Source organism: Magnolia sinica, chromosome 1 (assembly GCF_029962835.1).
Source record: "Magnolia sinica isolate HGM2019 chromosome 1, MsV1, whole genome shotgun sequence".
NCBI classification, from domain to species: Eukaryota; Viridiplantae; Streptophyta; class Magnoliopsida; order Magnoliales; family Magnoliaceae; genus Magnolia; species Magnolia sinica.
Genome location: NC_080573.1, coordinates 141,499,526 through 141,522,399, shown reverse-complemented (window position 1 = coordinate 141,522,399; position 22,874 = coordinate 141,499,526). Strand labels below are relative to the sequence as shown.

At 40.2% G+C, this 22,874-nt stretch overlaps 1 protein-coding gene across 2 annotated transcripts in view; it reads right to left on the bottom strand.

Moving 5' to 3' along the window:
* LOC131221589 (protein SEMI-ROLLED LEAF 2-like) overlaps positions 1–22,874 on the bottom strand; it is a 63,169-nt gene that overhangs the window by 11,539 nt on the left and 28,756 nt on the right. For both annotated transcript variants that reach the window (XM_058216872.1, XM_058216875.1), the window contains exons 4-13: positions 19,363–19,477; positions 19,049–19,177; positions 8,959–9,006; positions 8,012–8,214; positions 7,712–7,908; positions 7,288–7,580; positions 6,864–7,013; positions 6,067–6,504; positions 5,790–5,939; positions 1,145–1,220 (exon numbers count right to left, since the gene is read on the bottom strand). In XM_058216872.1, coding sequence (XP_058072855.1) covers positions 1,145–1,220; positions 5,790–5,939; positions 6,067–6,504; positions 6,864–7,013; positions 7,288–7,580; positions 7,712–7,908; positions 8,012–8,214; positions 8,959–9,006; positions 19,049–19,177; positions 19,363–19,477 — 1,799 coding nt within the window. The remainder of the gene's footprint in view (positions 1–1,144; positions 1,221–5,789; positions 5,940–6,066; positions 6,505–6,863; positions 7,014–7,287; positions 7,581–7,711; positions 7,909–8,011; positions 8,215–8,958; positions 9,007–19,048; positions 19,178–19,362; positions 19,478–22,874) is intronic.

The following is a 22,874-nucleotide window of genomic DNA, read 5'->3' as shown; positions in this document are numbered from 1 at the left end:
TGAGGAGAATAGAAGTTCATTCTTGATGTTAATATCACTGTGTCTCTAGCACAGCAAGGTATATTCTGTAACACAGTTAAAGTTGCTAAATATGTTCTACACTTGATCTGAGCCAAAAAACCAAGAAAGGTATTTGCTAAATACTTACTCAATGTCTCCAATTTTTTTCAAGTCAGTGTCTAGATACACAAAAGATCTTATAAAGGCCTTGAGAACTATGGAGCGATCAAAAGATTGATGGACATCCAATAGCAGAAGGTAAAGAGAATATATAACTGACCATGCATCTCTTTGCTCACTGCTGCTTGCCACTCAAGTTCAAGTTATTAGCACAACTCAGACCCGGCAGGACAAATCTACGTTGGATGGCGTCCAATCTACGTTGGAGGATCGACAAGATAAGGAAACTTCAATCCACGTTTGAAATTTGAAATCAGACAAGATGCAGAGCCCAGATTTCATGCAATTTCCACGTTTGAAATTTGAAATCAGACAAGATGCAGAGCCCAGATTTCATGCAATTTCTCCCCAGATTTCATGGCACAGATTTCATGCAATTTCTCCCCAGATTTCATGCAATTTGCTACTCTGTTTTTGTATGTTTAAATACCAGTCCTCTGTATTAGTTGAATACCATTGCCGTGTGTTCACGTTTTTTCCAGAATAAGACAACAGTTTTGTGTTTCAAACATCTCCATCATTTTTCAATTTTTCTTCTCAAGTAAATGTAGAACTAAACATGCATATCTCTTTGATCCTACTTAGCAGTCATTCCTTAGGTTTGCTTGACCTCAAAAACTAATTCTCAGCTCAATCTTGAGTGACATGTCCATAGCTGATGTTCCATATTTATAAAACCAACTAAAAGTCTGACACCACTCACCATTTGGGAAGACTCAGGCCCCAGTCCCGAAATATAGAACATACCGCGTCCTTACTAAACTACCGTTTTCTGAAACATCAATAAACATAATGAAATAAAGTAACAAAGGGAGATGGGAGTATGTGATTGAGGCAGAGGCGTAGTTTACATAGTATTATCATGGAACAAGTATCCAGTTTGATGCTATAAAATATCAAAATGATAGTGGAGGACTCCTTGGCAAGCAACTTTCCAATTAAATGAAAAAGTTTGGGAGCTAACCTCCTTTTCTGAGAGAAATGCTCCTTAAAGAAAATGCTAGCTGAAAACTCCGAACTAAAGCCTCATGGCTCGACGTCTGCAAAACCCAGTGTATTATAAGATAGAGTTTCCATACAAAGACAACAGAGACTTGTCAAAATATCGATACAAGATGGCATCTGAATCAATTTATCAGAACAAGTAGCAAGGCAAGCACTTGTCATTTCATCTAGAGCCACTGTGCAATGAAATTCTAACAAGATGTTAAGAAATGTAAGACATAAAAACAGTGAGCACTGAAGAATTTATAGATGAAACATGGTTGGCAAAGCATGGTCAAGATTACAAAACCAAAAGTATCATATTTGTATTATAAAGGATCTATCATGAACAATTTATCATAGACAGAGATACTTCTGAGAATAAAGTTTTTAATTCCTGAAGTGCCAAGGTTCTATGTGAATAATGATGAGAAGAATATGCATATTTAAAATGAGTATCTAGCTCCAGTAAGAAATCCAAAAAAAAAAAAAAAAAAAAAAAAGAACTCAAGGTGTTTTCTATTCAGTGTAAGGAGTCAATTGCATAGCTCCAAGTTAAATATTGAGTGTATTACTAAAGCTATTAGCTTCTAGATCCTCATTCCCTTCATCAGTGCGATTCTGAATCCTGCAAGATGTTACCTTAAAATGATTTACGACCAACATCCTCTGAATCCTTGCCTCCTATCCTCCTCTTCCAAAGGTTTCAAGAAGAAGGGGCACAAAAACATTTATCAGCACTCCTTAGGAAGTCAGAACGTGTCTACGACACTGAGTATCATCTTGGGGCCGTTTGGATTGGTGGAAATAAAAAACTAACAGAGGAAAGGAAATAGATTTCCTTAGATGTGATGTGACAGTTTCCCTTGTTTGCAAAAGACAAGAGGATTGAGGATATCAATATCCTTTTCCTCAGATTTCCACATTAAAAGGGAATTTCCTTTCCACTCTCAGACCTAAAGAAAAGGAAACCTTATCATTTTCCACAATTTCCTAATGTCGAGTCCATCGAAGTTGACTCGATAATATCAACAGACAGATATCCGGCGCCCCTGTTTTTACTTAAGAAAATCACATGTGCATCAATATATCGAAGCCGTTCTCGATACCATTGAAGTTCAAATCTCAATGACATCGGAGGGCTCTCAATATTATCGGTCATGGGCGCCTAGTCTTCCAGCAATTATTTCAGGGTTGTTTATCTGTGATCGAGGGTCACTTGATAGAATCGATATTCAAATGTCGATGATATCGGTACGGTTTTGATGGCATCGAACAGGGACAGAAACTGTCCAGCAAGCTTAAACGAAAATCCCTTGGATTTATCGATGCCTCGACACAGCTATCGATATTATTGACATTCAAATTCCGATAATCTCGAAGGTCCCACGATCATTCTTGTAAACCTGAAATACTTCAATGCAAGTCTCTCTCATTTTCAAATGTCAAGGAATCAAACCTCGCATTGATAGAATCAGAGTTCGAATTCCGATGACATCGATACGTGTTTCGATTCCCTTGACCAGCTGACAATTGGTTTCAAAAGCGTATGACATTTGAGTTTGTGTCATCGAGTGGACCGTCGATGCTATCGGGAGTATACACTCGATGATATCGAACTCTGTCATAAATGTAACCGTTTGATATCCGTTGAAACCTTTTGCCTATATAAAGAGAGCTTATCTATTGTTGCTGGCAGAGAAAGAAGAGAGTGTTTTTGAGTGTTTTACCTTATATCATATACCCAAAGCCCTTTTTCTCAGGGAAGTTCATCCTCCAATCCACCCTCATCCTTGATATTCAATAGAGTGGATTGGGGAATGAACTTCCGCATTCAAGGATCCTCCAACTACTACCTTAATGGAAAATCATTAAGCTGGGATGTCTTGAATGCATAATCGGAATCACTCTATCTTCCTTATAGGAAAACATTTTATAGAGTAGGATTTTGTCTTATCCTTGACCCAACATGTCAATGACTTCCGCAAGTTTGTCTACTGGCTGGGATTTGGAGCATTTGGTTGGAAAGAAACAACTGTTGCTTCGAGAATAGAAAGGGGTGTCTTTCGAAAGTCTTCAACAGGTGAAATCGAATGTCATGGAATGGGGGAGTGTATCTAATGTTTTAGGCATCAATCAGTTTACTGTCTTGTGGCTAGATTGTAATTGCTTTTTTCTTTTCTTTTCTTTTCTTTGTATTCTTTGGCTTCAGCCCTTTATTAATAAAGTGCTCATTGCTTCAAAAAAAAGAAGAAGAAGACTTCTGCATGTCATCCTTAGTGACAGCCCTTGGAGGCAAAGTTCTTGAAAGTGGTTGATGATCCAAGGCGTTTAATTCTTCAACAAATGCATCATCTGCTAAGGATCACGATACCTACATTGTGTTGCCACACTCCTAAATGGCTTTTTATGATTGGATTCATGAATTTATCCAGGGTGTAATAGGCTGCTCTAGATTCCAAAGATTTCAAATTGCTGGAATCTCACTGGAAATGACTGATGTCAAACCAATAAGAGATGGTTATACAGTCCTATAGCGATACTAAAGAAAAAGGTATTATGGGTCGTAGTTAAGTAGCTAAATTTGATTATAAATGGAGTGAATCATGACTGATATAGCATAAAGGCTCATATCCATCTTGTGTCTAAATTAGGAATTTCAAGTTAAATTGGCATGGGGGCTGTTGCAGACTACAATCTGACCTACCATCCATTTGGAGAACCCACCACCTCCAATCGATAATTTGGTGCAATATGATCCAATTTGTTGAAGGGTCTTTTCAGGTGGGGAAGCAGTTAGCAGTTTCCTTTGAAAATAATCATAGTGCTAAAGGTGTTAATACATGAACTGAAGATTTGCCTGGTTCACTTCCATCACCTAATAGTAATAGTAGGAGATCGTGACATGAATGAGTATCAGAAGATGGAGCTAGGACCTTTAAATGGATTGAAGACTCGATAATATCCTGTGCCTATCTTCACATTCTAGGATGAAGTGTCTCTTCCCTTTCCAGAAGGTGAATAATTATTATGTTAGCTAATCATGGGTTGCATATATTGCCATAAAAAGTTAATAACTTTGTTCTAGATCTTCTGTATATTATGAGGACCCTAGGCAAAGACACTCACAAAGGCCGTCAAAAAATTTCCGTTAAACAATGAGCAAATCTGGATGTAGTTAATATCATAATGCATCATGAAGAATTTGACTGGGCAGAAAATTTTCAGCATGATAATATTATCTCCTCTGCTATAGTGAAAATGATTTTTCTTTTGATCGGTGTAGTAAAATCAATTATTAATCGACATAAAATGGTGTTTCAGATGCATTTGGTTATCTGCAACATAACTAAGAAAATGCATTCATCGCTTTATATATTAATTCATTGCATAAGATGCAGCAATTCAATAGGACAAATACACCCATGGCTTCCTCTAGCAATTTCACTGTGAAAACAGCTGAAGAAACGATTGCAACCAAAGCATGCTTTCAACATGAAGATTCATGATTGTCATCCAAGCCTTATGCCAACTAATTGGGGTTGGCTACGTGAATCCTATTCCGCCATTCCGCTCTATCAAGGGCCATGACTTCAGTTAGACGACTATAGGTCATCAAGTCTTTTCTTACTACCTCCACCCACATCCTTTTGGGCCTTCCCCTTGCCCTTTTAGGGCCTTCAAGTTGCACCAAGTCACTCCTAACCAGCGCAGTTCTTGGTCTCAGTTGCACATGACCATACCAAAAGTTTACTTTCTCTCATCTTATTGTCCATTGGTGTTACTCCTAAGTTCCCTCATATGAATTCATTTCTAATTCCATCCTTCCTCATCTTGCCACTCATCCATCTCAACATCCTCATTTCAGCTACACTCATCCTACGTTTCTGAACTGCCCAACATGTTGTCCCATAAAGCATGGCTGGTCTTATGGCTATCCTATAACATTTCCCTTTCAGCTTGAAGATTCTTGAAGGAAAATAGTAAGTGTCATATTAAAGAGAGGTATCATAATAGGAAGCACCGGTGCAAATAATAATAACACAAGTGATAATAATAATGATGATGATGATGATAACAACAACAACAACAACAACAATAATAATAATAACAACAACAACAATAACAACAAATAATAATAAAAATAATAAATAAATAAATAAAAAGATAAATAATGGAGCAGATTGAGATAGTTCTCTGACACGCAAAAAGGCTGGAGATGGCTCTGTTAAGGAGGGGAACATAATCAGGTTGAAGGGCCTAAAAGAGGTGACATGAAGACCTAAAAGAACTCGGATTGAGGTGGCAGGAAGAGATATGAAGGCATGTTCGTTAACAAGGATATGGCCTTATGTAGATTGGCAAAATAGGATTCATAAAGCTGACCTAAACTTGCACAAAGTGTGAAGAAGAAGGCAAATGGATTCGGGTGGTCCGTGGAAGCATCCGTTCCAAAATGTTATCTAGGATAGATGACAAGGAAGCAGGAGTGGGAGCAACACATGGTTAGAAAGGATCATGCCGACACCAAATAACTGGGACCAGGCTGTGACGATGATTACAAACATTGCCTTTGAAGCCAACACAATCAACATCCATTCAGCATAAATACCAACATCTCTTACCTTTGTTCGTGAAAACAATAATACCAGACTGTATGTGTGAGCAATTGCTTCATAGTTTCCAGGAGTATTTTGCGAGGAGATGGCTTGAGCCCATAAGGATGAAAGCAGAAGCATAATCTGGCGACTGTTTAATCTAAGAGAAATTGGGTCCTGAAGTTTGGTACATGGGAGGATCAGTCAGGCCAGGTCATACTTGAAGTGAATCTTTTAGAGATTTAGGACATCAATTTGACTAGCATAATGGACAGCTAAAGGATCACACTTCATTGATACATACCAGTTCCTTGCTCAAAATGCTTGAAGATTTCCCATCTGTGGATGAAGGTAAAGTGGAACCTCTGAAGCTGCGAAGTCGACTTTTAGATGACTTTAATGTGAATAGTTTTGCATCATTGTTGGATTTTTGTTGTCCATCATCATTATCAAGTAGTTTGTCCACACTGTCTTGACAGAGACTTTCTCGCAAGGAACTTTTCTCCCTTCTAAGCCTCTCAAAGAGAGCGGCTGAAGATGAAAAGACCGATACAGTTCTTGTAAGTGTCCTTCGGAGATCATATGCCTTTGGAGGGCGGTCTGAAGCAGATGAGCAAGGACGGGGGCAAACAGAAGAGGGAACAAGAACAACAGAGAAGATGCGATGAGCCCCCACACGTGTTTCATGATCTGGGTAGACCATTGCTAAGAGTAAGTGATGGAATAATGCCTCGGGAAATGCCTGCAAAAGTGCAAATGATATAAATATTGATGCAGTTTCTGAAACTTAGCCCAAAAAACAAATCAAATATTTGGGCTGCGTTTGGATGTTCCAAGGACCACAGAAAAGGAGTTTTTCTGCCCAAGTCAACATCTGGAACATTTCAGATCAGACCAAAAACGTTTTGAATATTAATTTGGGGTAGAAAAAGGTGGAAAATGTATTCCCAGTAACTGTTCATGTTTTGGCATCATCCCAAATGCAGAGTGGAATGGACACCCATCATTTCCACCAGGATATGTGCAACCTGCAACTCGTGAAACATCCAAATATATCGTTAAGAACACTGAAACAACAGAATATGTGCTTGATTAACTTGCCTTATTATGATATGTCAAATTTGGTACTGATGCTATTATTTGTGCAAGACGATAAACAGCTGAAATTGTTGTTCTAGCTATAACTGAAATAGTCGAGATGTTCTCCAACAAAACAGCCATCAGGTCAAGAACAGGCCCAGCATCCCCAACCTGTTCACCAAAGGCATCACCATTTTATATTCTTTCATAATGCCATAAACAGTGGACTTGCAAACCAAGTGGCCTATGAGATCTCAGATCCTAGTTTAAACTGAAGATTGTTATCTGTTAAATTACTCAAAACATGTTAATTAAAAACTGGAATTGCACATTAACACCATAAGTAGTTTCTAGTAACAGTTAAAAATAACAAAGAAATCTTTGTAGATTTGTGTTCAAATGTTAATGTGACATTATCTAGAAGTATCAAGGAGAAAGATGTGACCTTATTTGCTAACTGCACAAGGCACTCATCTACTGATTTTCGAAATTTTATGTTCCATTTGATTATGTCACCTCCCAGGTTTGAGTCATCAAGTGAGCAATGTATGCTTTTCCTCAAATGCCTCATTAGGTCACTTATTGAGCCAATTATTGCTAGAGAAGGCTGAAGCTTTGTGTGTTGAGCCAGAGAAGTGGCAACTTCCACAATATTTAGCTGCATGTCAGGTTCCTTAACAACACTCTTGTGGTCAAGATGCTTGACTAAGATGGATAACAACAAGTGTGTGTTCTGACCTGCAAGTAAAATAAAAGCCTGATCAAATGAAGAAAAAGCAAGAATCAGATAGCATAAATCATTCTCACATGTATTAGGTCCTTGTAAGTGGGATAAATAATACACCAAAGTGAAAATTCAATAGTCCTACCAGATTTTTCCATCACCGACTGCATATGCAACAAGACAGGAAGTGCAAACCCATGTTGAGGCAACCAGAGGTTTCCATTATCAAAATAGCGGAACAAAGATTCCAAGACACGCCGCACGGTTGTAGCCTCCTTCGCAAGCTTGGCCATGTTATGCACGCATACCCTAGACCAAAAGTTGGGGTTCTTGGCATATTCACTGTTGAACAAAGAAGATAGAAGGCATGATATAAACTGCAATAAAGAAAAATATAGATGCCACTCCTAAAATTGGGTGGGAGGGGATGGGCTTGCAGCCTTACACAGCTACATTTATTTCGCCTCTGTCATTTACAATACTCTTCAAAGAGGGAACTCTTGTCATGACAGCTGGTGAAGGAGAGGGAAGGTCCTCGACTTTGTGCGCTTCTTGCACCCACCCAGTTTGGGGGCTTGGTTGATCCTGGTTTAGATTGTCTACATTTTTTCCAGGACTTTCATAATTATCCAAGACTGCTGAGACAACCTGTTGCAGTAAAGAAAGTCGGATGGTGAACTGCACAAAGTCTTTTAATGGCCAAAAACATTAAATTGGAGTGCTAATTGTATTGAAAAGTTATCAAACTATCTTGGAAACATGGAAGATAATGCATTTTTGGGCTAAGAATGTCAATCACAAAAGTGAGTGACAGAGCTTGGAGTTACAGGGTTTGCCTCTGTACAGCATAGGCCATATACTGAACTCGGAAAAAGGTTAAAAATGTGGAATAAATAAGTTCTAATCTGATAAAAGAACATGCAATGAAGTAGTTAATAAAGGTTATTACAGTGATGGTTGTCAACCAAAATTTTGAAAAAGAATAAGCATTAAACTTATGCAACAAAAGCAAGGCAATTCATAGCTCAGAAAGAAACTGTTGCTCATATCATTAATAAGTAATAACACAGTATGTAAGTATATTTTGCAATCCAAGATTTATAGCGCGTCCAGATAATGAACCATCGTAGCTACTGCAAGATGTTTCAGTTGTCGGTCAGAGGGTAACAGGAAGATGATCATCATCATCATGATGTGAGACCTATCCCAACTAATTGGGTTGGCTCCATGGATCTCGTTACACCATTACACTCTATGAAGGGCCATAACTTCAGTTGGACCATATCATCAATAATGCTAAAAAAAGGGATCAAAGATCTACGATAAAGTAAAATGCAACAACTGAACTCTGACATGAAAAACTTAACAAAAAAAATGTCCGAGTTGGCTTACATTATCAAATTCTGCTGAAATATGAGAGTGTTCACCCATGAACCAAACCTGCACATGAAAAGTGAAGCAGGCATTAGAATGAATGAAAAGAGATATTCGTGTGATGATATCAATGGAGAGACAACGGTAATCAAATTCTAAGCAATGTAAACAAAACCAAGTTAAATGGAAATCCAGTGACCAATATGTTTCTAGCATGGCATTAAAAAATTGTTGCGCAATGGCCATAATGGTAACACTAGGGGCTGTAATGGCCATTGGCACGTAATAACCTGTAATGGTGGTGACAGGCTGATACATTTCCTTTCTTTGAAAAAAATTTTGACCGTCACAAGGCCGTAATGGCCACAACGGCCTATATCTTAATGGCCATAAGACTGGCCGTTATGGCCACCATTTCCGTTATTGAATTCCTTGGTGTCTAGTAATAGATAAAATTGGACCATGTTAATTCTTCATCCTTGCCTCTACTATTTGGGATTTACTAAAACTTTACTAAGCAGTTTTACAATTTAAAATACTAAAAGGAGAGATTAGATTTTGGATGTCAAGCCGATGCATAACTAATATCATCATCATCTTACTCTTGTCTAGCTATTTGGAGATCGCTTAACGGATCATGTTGCCTCTTTTAAGGCCCTATCCTTAATATGTTAACAAGACTTCCAATCCCTTCTCACCACTTCAATCCAAGTACTTCCAGGTCCTCTTCGTCCTATTTTCAAGGCCTTCATCCTCGATCAATGTTACCTTCCTCGTCAGTAGTCTTCATTACACATGATCCAACCATCTCAATATGTTGTCTATCCTTCTATCTCTTATTGGGACTCTGCCTAGGCAACTTTGAATCACTACATACTTACTCTGGCCTCCCTAGTGTCACACCTCGGATTTTGGCACCCGAGCATTCACGACTCAATTACCTAGTGATGAGGAAATATGCACGCCACCCGTTCGAGTGTATGCGAGGAGGAGAGCACTAGTGTCCTTATGGCTGGATGAGTCATACATGGGGCCCACTGGGCCTAAATCTTCATGAGCATCCTCATAAGGAGCATCGGGTCGTTTCATCGACGTATCATTCTGACAGTTGGATTGCCATCAGGACCATCATCACTGTCAGATCGTGATTGTGACCACTTGTGGGGCTCGATGGATGATACATAGGGCATAAGATTATCTTATTATTTATTTTATACTTTGATTCATGTTTTGGACCATTTATGAGAGATGTATTATGTTTTTTTAGAATATTATATGGGCAATTTAGTAAAAGTACATTACATATGGATGTTTTTGTAATCTTTGCTGAGACTATGTTGGGGGGGGGGGGGATTCGTGTGACCTCTGATGGTGGATTATTTTTCTTTATAAAAAAACTCTTTGTTTCCCCCCTTCATGCGATGTGAAGACCTATTCCAAGTGATTTGGAACAAAGATTGGTGCGAAGCCCTTCTTCAATCTTTGAAGTGCAAAGCTTCCAACTATCTTACATAGTTCATCTTCTCCATCCAAGGTATTCCTTTGAGCTTTTCATCTTCTACCTTTCCAAACCTCCAAACCCTTCTAGAATACTTCCCCATTCTTTTCATTAACTCATCAAAACCCCACCCTAGGGAACCCAAAACCTAGCCCCAAACCCCACACGTGTGATTGTATGACCACACATGTGAAACCCAAGGTTGGTTCATACGGCCCCTTCTTTCTCCCTTTAATTCCCTTTTGCTATCTCATAAAAAACCCTTCATTTCCTACCCTAAACCCTAGCCCTAACCCTAGATTCCCTAATTTCCTATTTTCCCCAAATCTCCCAAACCCTAAATTCTTAATTTCCCTAATTAACCGAAAATCCCTGACATCCTACCACCCAAAACCTTGATACCCTTCAATTAAGGCCTAAAGCCCCAAAACCCCATAGCCAATTGAGTTGATTGAACCCTAATTTCAACCTTTCCTTAAATTCTCTAAACCCTAGGTTTACCTACAACCTAATTGAACAAGCCCTAGGTAGTATTTGACCTTCCCTTTTGAAATAGACATGTTCCTATGCTATTTGCATGTTCTTACATTCACTACATCGTAGTTTCAAGTATTTAATGATCATGCATGGCATAGCCTATTGATTGTGGCTAGACTCTTCATAGTTTCTTGTTGGAATCTTGAGATGTTTGATGATTTTAGCATGTTTTGTTATTTTGATTAATTAATTTAATTTGTTAAATGATCTCACCTCATTATTTAGCCACATGCATATGTCTTGCATCAATTTTGGTATCAAAGACATAGGTTTAGCATAGGTTATTTGTGTTGCAACTAGGTTGGAACTTTACATTTAGGGTTGTTAGCGCATCTATTGCATATAGAGTCTAGGATCATATTGTGATTTTTCTAGTTTGGAGTGTGTCCCATTGCTGAATTTTCAGTTAGTGTTTTCAGATTATACTATAGCTGAATTTTCAGTTTGGTAATCTCAAATTGTCATCCTGCTGAATTTTCAGATTAGCGGCTTGCTGAATTTTCAGGATAGTATCGTCATTGTGTCCAATTCGACATCTAGGTTAGTCATTGTCTTTGTCATAACATTACTTTAGGGTCTAAGTTTCCCCTTCAGAGTTTCCTTGTGTATGCTCACTCGTTCTGGACATGGTTTTGGCCTACATCCCACTATGAATCCAGAACAAGTTGTTGAGGCCCTTAACGCTATCAACAACCATTTGACGGCCATTGAAGCGCACAATAGGACCACCGCTACTCAATTGACCGCAACCAATGCGCATGTAAATTAGCTTGAGTCCTCCTTTCAGGCGAACCCTGACACTAGAGAAGATGTTCAATCTCAAGTTGGGGATCAAGTTGTTGGGAGAGGACGTGGTAGAGCACATGTGCAACCATGTCGTGAGGAGCGTCATGACCAAGATGCACAAGCCATGAAGAGTGTGAAAGTGGAGGCTCCCAATTTTGATGGTTGCCTGGATCCCAAGGCATTCCTTGACTAGATGGTGGACATGGACCACTATTTTGAGCGGAATTGAGTTTCTCATCTGGTGGATCTGATCTATAGTTAAGGGGCAATACATATCAAAAGGTTCGAAGAAGGATCCATGACCATGTCAGATTACATCACCGAATTCGAGGAATACATGATGTGATGTGACATTGATGAGGACTCGATGATCATGCGGCCCAGATTTAGGATGGGCCTCCGATTCGAGATCCAACGAGAAATCTTCTCTCGTGACATCGGCACCCTAGAGCACACGTACCAAGTGGTGCAAGACCTTGAGTACTACCTCAAACCACAAGTTGTGAGGCATTTTGACTCTTGGAATTCAAATGTTAAGACTATTCCTCAGGGGACTAAGTCTAACATTGGGAGTCAATCCAAGTGATGCAGGACATGAAAATTTAAATATGCTATGCAAGAGTTCAGGCTTTAGATTATACTAGTTCAGAAACAATCAAACAAAATTCCACATACCACAAAAAAAAATCAAGCATTCAACAAAGGGGAATCTATTGGGGTCCAGGCCTACACATGCTAGGGCTGGATCAATTAAAGTTATAGACCAAACAATGCTCAAAGGAGAGTAAATTCATCCACACATGCACATAATATTTCCCCAATCCAAAGGATTCATGGGTTTCAATTTGGGGAACCCTACAAGGCCAGATTCCAGAAAACTGCAGTAGAGAAGGAATGACTACAAAATAACAATGAGCTTGCAGGTGGAATGATTGTAGGAGAAGAGGAATACGGATGGTAGAAGATGGAAGCGAATCGGGATAGGTGTGGCTTCGCACCACTATAGTTAGCCCTTCGAAGAAGAGAGGGTTTTGCACCCAATTGGATTTTCACAACTCAAAAAGGAGCAGGAAAACGCAGAAATTTTATTCAATCTTCAATGAGAAAAAAGATTACAAGGGGTGCCTATTTATAATAAAATCCTATACCCTAAAACTTGAGCCATGTGCACAACCTATTACTTAGAGATGAAATAACCACAAATAATAACTAATCAAAGCAATCTAAACCGTCCATGATGTTCCTAATAACAAAAATAACAAAAACTCAAAGTACTAGATCGTTTAGAGCAGTGGGCCACGATCATGAGAACCCATGGTAGGATTCACATGACAATTGGGTCCACTCCAAGGAACTAAAACGCAGTCCTCTAACTAGGAGGCCCTCCTTGGACGTCGTCATCAATCCAGATCGATGGTGGGGCCCTCCTCCTCCTTGCGTACATGCATAGGGGGGCGTGCGTGTGCACATGATGTCCCCATCACCAAGTCCCAAATCGGTTCTCATTCTAACCCTAAAGATGTTGAGGGAAAAGGGATAGCAAGTGTTAGCTCTAGGGGAGGCGAGTCAGCGCGGTGCTTTAATTGCTAAGGGGTCAGTCATTATGCGCATTAGTGTCACTCAAATGAGAGGAACAAGTTCCTCATGATTGGCAAATGTGAGGAAGAAAAAAACAAACAGAGCGACTATGAAGAAGTCTATCAGCCTGACATGACTGGTGCTAGAGATGAAGATGCTAAGGAGACTGAAACCACATCAATTGCAGTAGTGAGATACGCCTTAGCATAGGCTAAAGAGAACGGCGATTGGTGTAGAACTTCCATCTTCCATATACTTATGTCGAGTGTGGGGATAAGAGTTGCAAAGTGATTATAGATAACGACAGTTACACCAACGTGGTCTCAGCAAGCACAGTGGCTCGGCTTAGTTTGACACCCGTTTACCATCCTCAACCTTATCGTGTTGCTTGGGTTGACGCATCCTCCATTCCAATGTCTCATCCCTATCTAGTTTGGATCTTATAAAGACACGATGTGATGTGATATGATGTGCTACCTGTGGATCTTGGCCACATCATCTTGGGTAGGCCTTGGTTGTACAATAGGGATGCAACGGTATTCGGTCGCTCGAATACGTGTTCATTTATGTACGAAGGTAAAAGGATTATCTCAAATCCTCTCCCACCCAAGTGCACACTAGAGAAGAAAGAAGATGTTAAGAGGGGTCACAGAAGGATGTGAAGAAACCATAGTCTAAGTCTCTGCATATTATCAATGAAAAAGAATTTGAGAAAGAGGCTAAGATTGACTCCAAGGTGTATGCCCTTGTAGCTAGGGAAGTTACACCCCAGGTTGAGGTAGAGTTGCCACGTGAAGTGATTCCGGTGATGGAGGAATTCAAGGATGTTTTTCCAAATGAGCTCCCACTTATGCGGGATATACAACATGCCAAAGATCTTGTCCCGGGTCAACTCTACCTAACCTCCCGCATTACTAGGGTGTACATCGAGTCGAACCGAGTCGAGTTGGCCACAGCTTGGCTTGGCTCGAACAGTGGCTGACCTCATCTTGAACTCGACTCGGCTCGGTCCTCGAGCCTGACTAGCCAGCTCGGCTCGGTTCGGTCAGCAACTCGAGCTAGCTCGGGCCGAGTTTGAGCCAAGATCGAGCTGAGTTCGCCATTGAGGCATTTCCACAAACACCTAAACTGCAACTTCAAAAACTCACTGTTTTACAAACAGAGGCAATGGTTTTACAGGTATTTTCTCAAACACCTTCTAAGTAACATAAAAACCAAAAAAAAAAAAAAAAACAAAGAGAAAAAAGGTATTTGTTTCATGTACAAACCTTCCTTGCCACCAGCCAAACCTTCCTTGCCACCAACCAAACATTCCTTGCCACCAGCCACATTTCGTTGAGTCATTTTATCAAACAGTTGGTGAGCAACATCACTGGCAAAGTAACCGAGTCACCGAACTAGTTCGATTCGAGCTGGATTCGATCCGAGTCGAGCCGGGCCGAGGCCTACTCGAACTCGGCTCGAACTCATTTTCGAGCTCAAAAAATCAGCTCAAACTCAGCTTCGAACCCAGTCGAATCAAGCATTTTCGAGTCGAGTCGAGCGAGCTCGGTTCGTGTACACCCCTACGCATTACTAAATGAATCCTACAGAGCATGTGGAGTTAAAGAAACAAATTGACGAGCTTATGAGGAAAGGATTCATTCAGGAAAGCAAGAGCCCATGCGTCGTGCCCGCCCTTCTTACGCCTAAAAAAGATAGCACCTGGTGCATGTGTGTGGATAATAGAGTCATCAACAAAATCACAATCACGTACCGATTCCCTATACCGCGTCTTCATGACATGTTAGACATAATGGCGGGTGCAACCATCTTTTCAAAGATTGATATCAAGAGTGGCAATTACCAAATCCGTATACGCCCAGGAGATGAGTGTTAAAAAACGTTTAAAATAAAAGATGGGCTTTACGAGTGGTTAGTCATGCCCTTCGGCTTAACCAACGATCCAAGCACATTCATAAGGGTGATGACCCAAGTGACCCAAGTGTTGAGACCTTTCGTCAGGAAGTTCCTAGTGGTATATTTTGACGATATTCTTATCTATAGTACCTCTAAGGAGCAGCATCTCAACCACTTGAGACTAGTTTGTGGGATCCTTAGGATCCTTAAGACCGAAAAGCTATATGCCAACCTTAAGAAATGTTCATTCATGACAGATAGAGTTATCTTCTTAGGGTTTGTTGTGTCGTCCGAGGGAATGTATGCAAATCTCGAGAAGGTTATAAAGCCATTGTGAGTTGGCTTGAACTGCAGAACATTCATGAGGTACATAGCTTTCACAGCTTAGTTACCTTCTATAGGCGGTTCATAAGAGGCTTTAGTTCCGTTATGGCTCCCATCACAAATTGTATAAAAAAGAAAAAAAGAATGCAAATGGACTAAATTCGCATCAAAAGCATTTAAGGAAATTAAGGGAAAGATGATGGAGGCTCCTTTCATGCGCCTGATTGACTTTTCTAAAGTCTTTGAGGTTGCTCGTGACGCCTTTGGAGTAGGTATCAGTGGAGCACTGAGCCAAAAAATGGCATCCGATAGCTTACTTTAGTGACAAGCTAAATGAAGCTAAACAACGGTACTCTACTTATGACAAAGAGTTCTATGCAGTCATTCAATCCTTGCACCATTGGCGTCATATTTGTTACCGCAAGAATTCGTCTTATTCTATGATCATGCGGCCTTGCGTTACATCAATTCACAAAAGAAACTAGACCATAGGCATGCAAAATGGGTTTAATTTCTTCAGGAATACTCTTTCGTTCTCAAACACAAGGCAGGGGTCGAGAACAAACCTGCTGACGCCCTTAGTCATCGTGTGACGCTACTTCAGAGTATGAGTGTGGAGGTAATTGTGTTTGAGCAGCTCAAAGGAGAGTATACTATGTATCCATATTTTAAAGAGTTGTATGCGTCACTGGGAAATGATTAGCCAAGAGACAGTTGCGGGTTTGTCATCATTGATGATTTCTTGTTCAAGGGTGATAGACTCTGCATTCCTCGTACTTCTCTCTGTGATTTCCTAGTTTGGAAACTTCATACTGGAGGAGTAGTTGGTCACTTAGGGAGGGACAAGACCATTGCCCTAGTGGAAGATAGATTCTACTGGCCAAGTCTCAAGCGAGATGTAGCTAAGATCATTGAACAATGCAGGACTTGTCAACTAGCGAAACAGAAGAGGCAAAATACAGGATTGTATATGCCTTTGCCAGTGCCACATGCTCCACGACAGTATATCAATATGGATTTCGTGTTAGGCTTACCGAAGAATATCAAGAAACACGATTCCTTGTGATTGTGGACCATTTTTCCAAAATGGCCCATTTCATTTTGTGCTAAAAAAGTCGGACGCCTCCAATATTGCTAAACTCTTCTTAGGGGAGGCAGTGCGCTTACATGGTTTACGCTAAGACCATAGTGTCTAATCGTGATGTGCGCTTTATGAGCTATTTTTGGAAGACGCTAATAAGGCATCAATTCTCATAAGCCTATCATCCTCATATAGATGGACAGACTGAGGTCGTGAATAGGAGTCTTGGAAATCTGCTTAAATGCCTCATGGGGGATCACGTTAGGAAATGGGATACCGTTTTGCCTATAGCCGAGTTAGCATATAACAGTTCCATCAATAGGTCCATAGGCATGAGTCAATTTAAAGTTGTGAATAAACCTAGGAAGTATGTAGATCTCATACCTATGTCAGTGTCCCATAGGCCCTCAGAGTTTGTACATGAGTTTGCACATCACATACATGATTTGCATAGTGAGATCAAGAAGCGAATTAATTTAAGTAACGAAAAGTACAAAGCACTTTTTGATTTTCATCGCATATTTCAGGAATTCCAAGTAGGAGACTGTTATGGTTCATATGAGGCCTGAACGGTTTCTATAGGGAGTCATTAAGAAATTGCAAGCGCGTAGTGCAAGGCCATACAAAATATTGAAGAAATTGAATCCTAATGCGTAGTATACAGTAGACATTCCACCCACCAAGGGAATTAGCTCTACTTTTAATGTGGAAGATCTATTACGATATAAGGGTTCTGATACTTCAACTTTTGACCCATTTTCAAACCCTCACATAGACCATGACTTAGTCTCTAGCCGTGGCATCTACCTGACCCATCATCCTAACCCTTACTGGCCTTACCCTCCTTGCCTACTCGAAGTAAACAAGTTGAAGACATACTAGATGAGCAAGCGGTTTCCACTCACCATGGAGGATTTTAGAAATTCCCAATGTCAAGCCAATGATAAGACGACATCATGATTAAAATTCCTAAATTTTACACAACCATAGAAAGTATTGATGGGGACATCATGCACACACACGCGCGCACACCACTCCCCTACGCACGTACGTACACAGAAGGAGGTCCCCACCATCAATCTGGCTCGATGACGACATCTAGGAAGGGCCTCCTAGCTAGAAGACGAAATTTTGGTTCAAAATGGTGGGCCCGATAGTCAAGAAAAGCCCATAATGGGATCTCATGATCGTGGCCCACTCGTCGGATTGATTTCATATTTTAGGTTTTGCTTATTGTTATTATTTAGAACATCGTGAACGTTTTAGATTTCTTTGTTTGGTTTTTATTTAAGTTTACTTCATCGCCAAGTAATAGGTTGTGCACATAGTGCGAGTTTTTGGGGTATAAGGTTTTCCCTATAAATAGGCACCCCTTATAGTTCTTTTCATTCATTGAAGCTTAACAAAAATTCCCAATTTATTTTTCTGCTCTCCTAGTGAGTTGTGCAAGAATTCAAAAGTGGGTGCGAAGCCTTCTCTTTTCGAAGGGCTAACTACCGTTGTGCGAAGCCACATCTATCCTCATCCGCCCATACCCTCTTCCATCCATATCTCTCATCTTCTATCATCATTATTGCTTTGAATTTCCTAACTTTTGTAGCTATTCATCCCCCTACAGCCAGTTTCTAGAATCTGGACCTGTAGGAGGGTTGAAACTTCGGCGGAGCACTACACCTCGACCTTACATCGGATCGTCGTCAAACTTGGAGGGATTAGAGGTCTCCCCTAGCCGACTAAGGCCTAGGTATCACTTTGGGGAGGTGGGCTTCCATCACACGTGCAACCAACCCACCCGCGCACGTGCGTCAGCCCCGGGCCACCATCTGCACGCAGGAACTTTCTCTGGGTCAGGTTTTCCTCTTTTCATTCCTATTTCCTAAACCCTGGCCTTAGTTTGCATTAGCCCTAATTTATTTGCCCCTTTTTTCACCCTAGGGTTCCTTGAATTGAAATTGGGGAATCCCTTGAATTAGGGACTGTTTGCTATACATGTGTGGTTGATTTCTATTTCCCTTTAAGTATCGTTTGATTTATAATTTTTATTAGTCCAGTCTTAGCCTGTGTAGGCTTGGACCCGCATAGATTCCCCTTTACTTGAATGTTTGGACTTTTTATGTGGGATATGTAATTTGTGTAATTGTTTCTGAACTAAGGTGATTTTAACATCATGTTTAATTTCATGTCCTGCATCAAGTATGTTTTGCAACTAGCATTTATGGTAGGAACGGATGGGATTCATTAAAGAGAAATAGATGATTTTACAAAAATATTGTGCTTCACCTTACCTGAAGAGTTTAGCAATAATTTTCCACAGACATAAAGCTCAACATGTGAAATGGGCATTTGACTGCAATCATACATAACGTATACAATCAGACTAGTGTGAGATTTTAAAAAACAACTACCATAGAAGAAAGGGCTTGTAGTGCTGCTGCCCGCAAATGATATTCGCTCTCATCCTCCCCCATTTCCTGTGCTAGCTGACAGAGTTTCCGAATCAAACCTTCTAAGTTGAACATGTAAGTACCATCCATCTGTAACAATTCAGCAGTATAACATGACTCCAAGGTTTCCCAGAGAAAAGAACTACAGAGCTTAACCAGAACTATGACCATTTAGAAAAAACACAGGAAATCCTGATGGATAAATTCTAGAGAATAAATATGACTTTCAAGATAAGAAAGAAGAAGCCCAACAATAAGCCAAGATATCATCCCACCTGACTATTTACAAAGTCGAAGAGAGTCTGACATCCTATAATGCGCATTTCGGTCTGCCGTGTTTGATCGAGAAGAGTGTAAATGATGCTCAGTAAGCTACTTGCAAACAGTGGCCTGTAGTGTATTTAAAAAATTGGAATAAATCTAACAAAGATTTAGCAACCACCATCAAATTACCGGCAAGTCAGAAAAGAAAAGCTACGTTCACTCAAGGGATGATCAAATTAAAGGTGGGAATATATGTGCACTAATATTTGCATTTTCAACCCAGAAACAAGGATTAAGTGCAAGAATATCTCAATATTAACATAAAGCAACCACCAATAAATAAAAGTTTTATTCTATACCATAATCCCATTGCAAATATGAGAGATCAAAGGGGAATACCCTTCATCTAAAGATCTGGTATTGGTGAATGGAACTAAAGAAGTGACTTCTTTTCGGAATTATTGGTCTCTTTCGATCATGTTTGCAAAGTTGCTGATGCATTAGAAAATTGGAGCTGTGATTCTCTCTGATGGTTGCTTTGAGTTCATTGTTTCTTTGACAGGTTTACTGTATATTAGGGTTTAATTGTTCCAGGTCTAAATACTTTTTTATTATTTACTAAAGCTTCGTGGTACTGTCCACTTCCACCCAAAAGAAAGAACAGTTTGGGAAATTTATTCATCCTTGAGGAACACAAAAGGATGGGATACCCCAGTCTAAACGGTATATGTTGCGTTGTGTACAAGAGCAGACTATTCATCTAATGGCTCTCCATCAAGATGTCACCCATAGCCTATAAATAGCTCCAACTAGATAATGCTAGCCATCCAACCAGTTGGCCACAAATAGGCAATTATAAGACAAAAAGGAGCAACTGTCCAGATTCTACATACAAAAGAATCTTCATGATGATAACCAGGAACCTCTAGAACCATCTGCAGCCAATAAGCCATCACAAAGAGATCATCCAAGTTCCCAAAAGAACATCACTAGTAAAATTCCTCAGTTATTTCTCACATAAGTCTGAAGGCCACCTCAGTAAGTCATCATCATCATCATATCATAGCCTTGTCCCAGATAACTTGTGGTCAGCGAGAAGGGCTAAGTATGTGCACGTGTGTGTACATATATGGACATACATAGCCCTCCAAGCCTATGTATGAATGTAATGATACCCACAACAGTGGTACTAATGAAACTCCACTGGCAGTCTTAGACAGTCCATCGACTGATCTGGACCATCCATTAGGTCTAGCATAGATTTCAAGGGACCGTTCTAACCATCCAAACAATAGCTTATAAAATGGATGGCCAAGATTATTTGTATACAAAATAGGCCCCATCAATCATTTGAGCCATGTATTTGTTGGGGCCCATCATGGATTACTTATGTTCCTAAAGAAATAATTCTATCAAACAATCCTAACTGTCCCATCTATCGCAAAATGGATGCCTATAGACACACCGATTTTTCTATGGCTAGGAGAGTACCCATGATCATGTTGAAGAGCCCATGTGCATGTGCGAGCATCCAGAAGAACCCACACTGAGAAGATGAATATGCATTGCTTTAGGGAGTGATTTGGACCATCAAATTCGAGGGATGTGACGATCAAACAGTTGGATCGCATGGATCACATGATCGGGCCATTAATCATGGATCGTTTTCATTATTATTGGACATTATTATCTTTTAGGATTTAGTTTATGATTGATTTATATTTTGGACACCTTATGAGTAATTTTATTTTATTTTTCATTAGACTAGGGTTGTTTTGGTCAAAATTCATGAGACATGGTTTAAATTGTAATTTTGAAAAGTCCTTGAGGCTATAAAAGAGGGGGGGGGACGACGTATGACCTCTCATTACTTTGGTTTTGAGAGAGAGAGAGAGAGAGAGAGCTCCTTGTTTTCTTCTTCCATCTTCATGTGATGTGAGGGTGACTTCCATGTCAATTGGAAGGAAGATCAGTGCGAAGCTTATCTTCATCAACAGAAGTGTGAGGCCTCCTATCCCCCGCACTCTCATCTCTTCATCAACAAGCAAGGTATTCTTCCATGTTCTACGATTTTCGTTCTCCATCATCCCAAGCCATCAACATCCTCCCGATCTTCAACCCTTATACATCCAAACCCTAACCCTAAACCTAGAAATCTCAAATCTTCATATTTCCCCAAATTACCAAACCCTAGTTCTTGATGACCTTCAATTGAACCCAAATCCCTACATTCCCTCCATCTAATACCCTAATTCTCTTATCCGGGTACCTAAACTCCTCAAATCCTTACCTAATTTATCCCATTATTCCTAGTTCCAAGTTTTTCCCCAATTCCCCTAAACCCTAATTTCACCCTAGGTAGTATTAGACCTTCACTTTTGAAAATAGGCTTACCCTATGCTATTTGGATGTCCCTACATCCATTAGATCCTAGTTTTCCTTATTTAATAGTCTTGTAAGATGATGCTTGGTAATATAGGCTTGAATTATGCATGATCTCTTTTTGGAATTTTGGTATTTGTAATGATGGTAGCAAGTTTTATGATTTTTATTAACTAATTTAATTTTGTTGGTTGATCTCACACAATATTTGAGTTCATGCATCGGTTCTACATTACCAACTAGTTAGACAACAAGTTACAGTCTACCCAACAGTTAACTTCTAACCTATTGAGTGCATCTGACAATCGACCCTTCCAATAGGTTGGTGGTGGGCCCCACCACGAGGATTGCTAATGCGGGGGAATTTTCACACCGGGCTCGAGTGGGGTGGCCTGTGGGATGCAGGGGCAGACTCGAGGTGGGTGGCTCACGGAACCCATGGATTTGGGGCCTGAGCTATGAGATAAAGGGATTAATTCGCCATGCTCTATCAATTCGAGCTTTTAGAGCAAGTGGTTAATTGTTCTGCATCAAATTAGTATCAAAGCGGGAGGTCTCATGTTTGAGACTCCTCACCGGGGGTGATTAATGCAGGGACATTTTCACACCGGGCTCGAGTGGGGTGGCCTGTGGGATGCAGGGGCACACACGGGGTGGGCGGCCCACAAAACCCATGGATTTGGGGCTGGAGCTATGAGATAAAGGGATTAATTCGTCATGTTCTATTAGTTCGAGCTTTTAGAGCAAGTGGTTAATTGTCCTGCATCAATTGCCTAGTGCAAAAATTAGCCCCAGCTACTCATCACATGGGCCGCACCATAGAAAACAATGTCTAGCTATTGATAAACAACAAAATACAATTGTGGTCGACTCGATGAGTGGAAGTAGCTGATTTTTACGCAAGATAATACCATGATGGGGCCGACATATTGGACAGGTTGGATGTCGCAAGAACATGAAAGGTTGGGAAGTTATCTACTAGGTGGACCATATCTTATAGTCCAATTGGTTGGACTTGAGACCTCCCTCCCTATACGTGTGTGTGTAGAGAGAGAGAGAGAGAGAGAGAGAGAGTGAGTGTGTGTGTGTGTGTGTGTTGTCTTGTCTCTGAAGTCCAACCCTTTGTGGCTTGGAAACTATT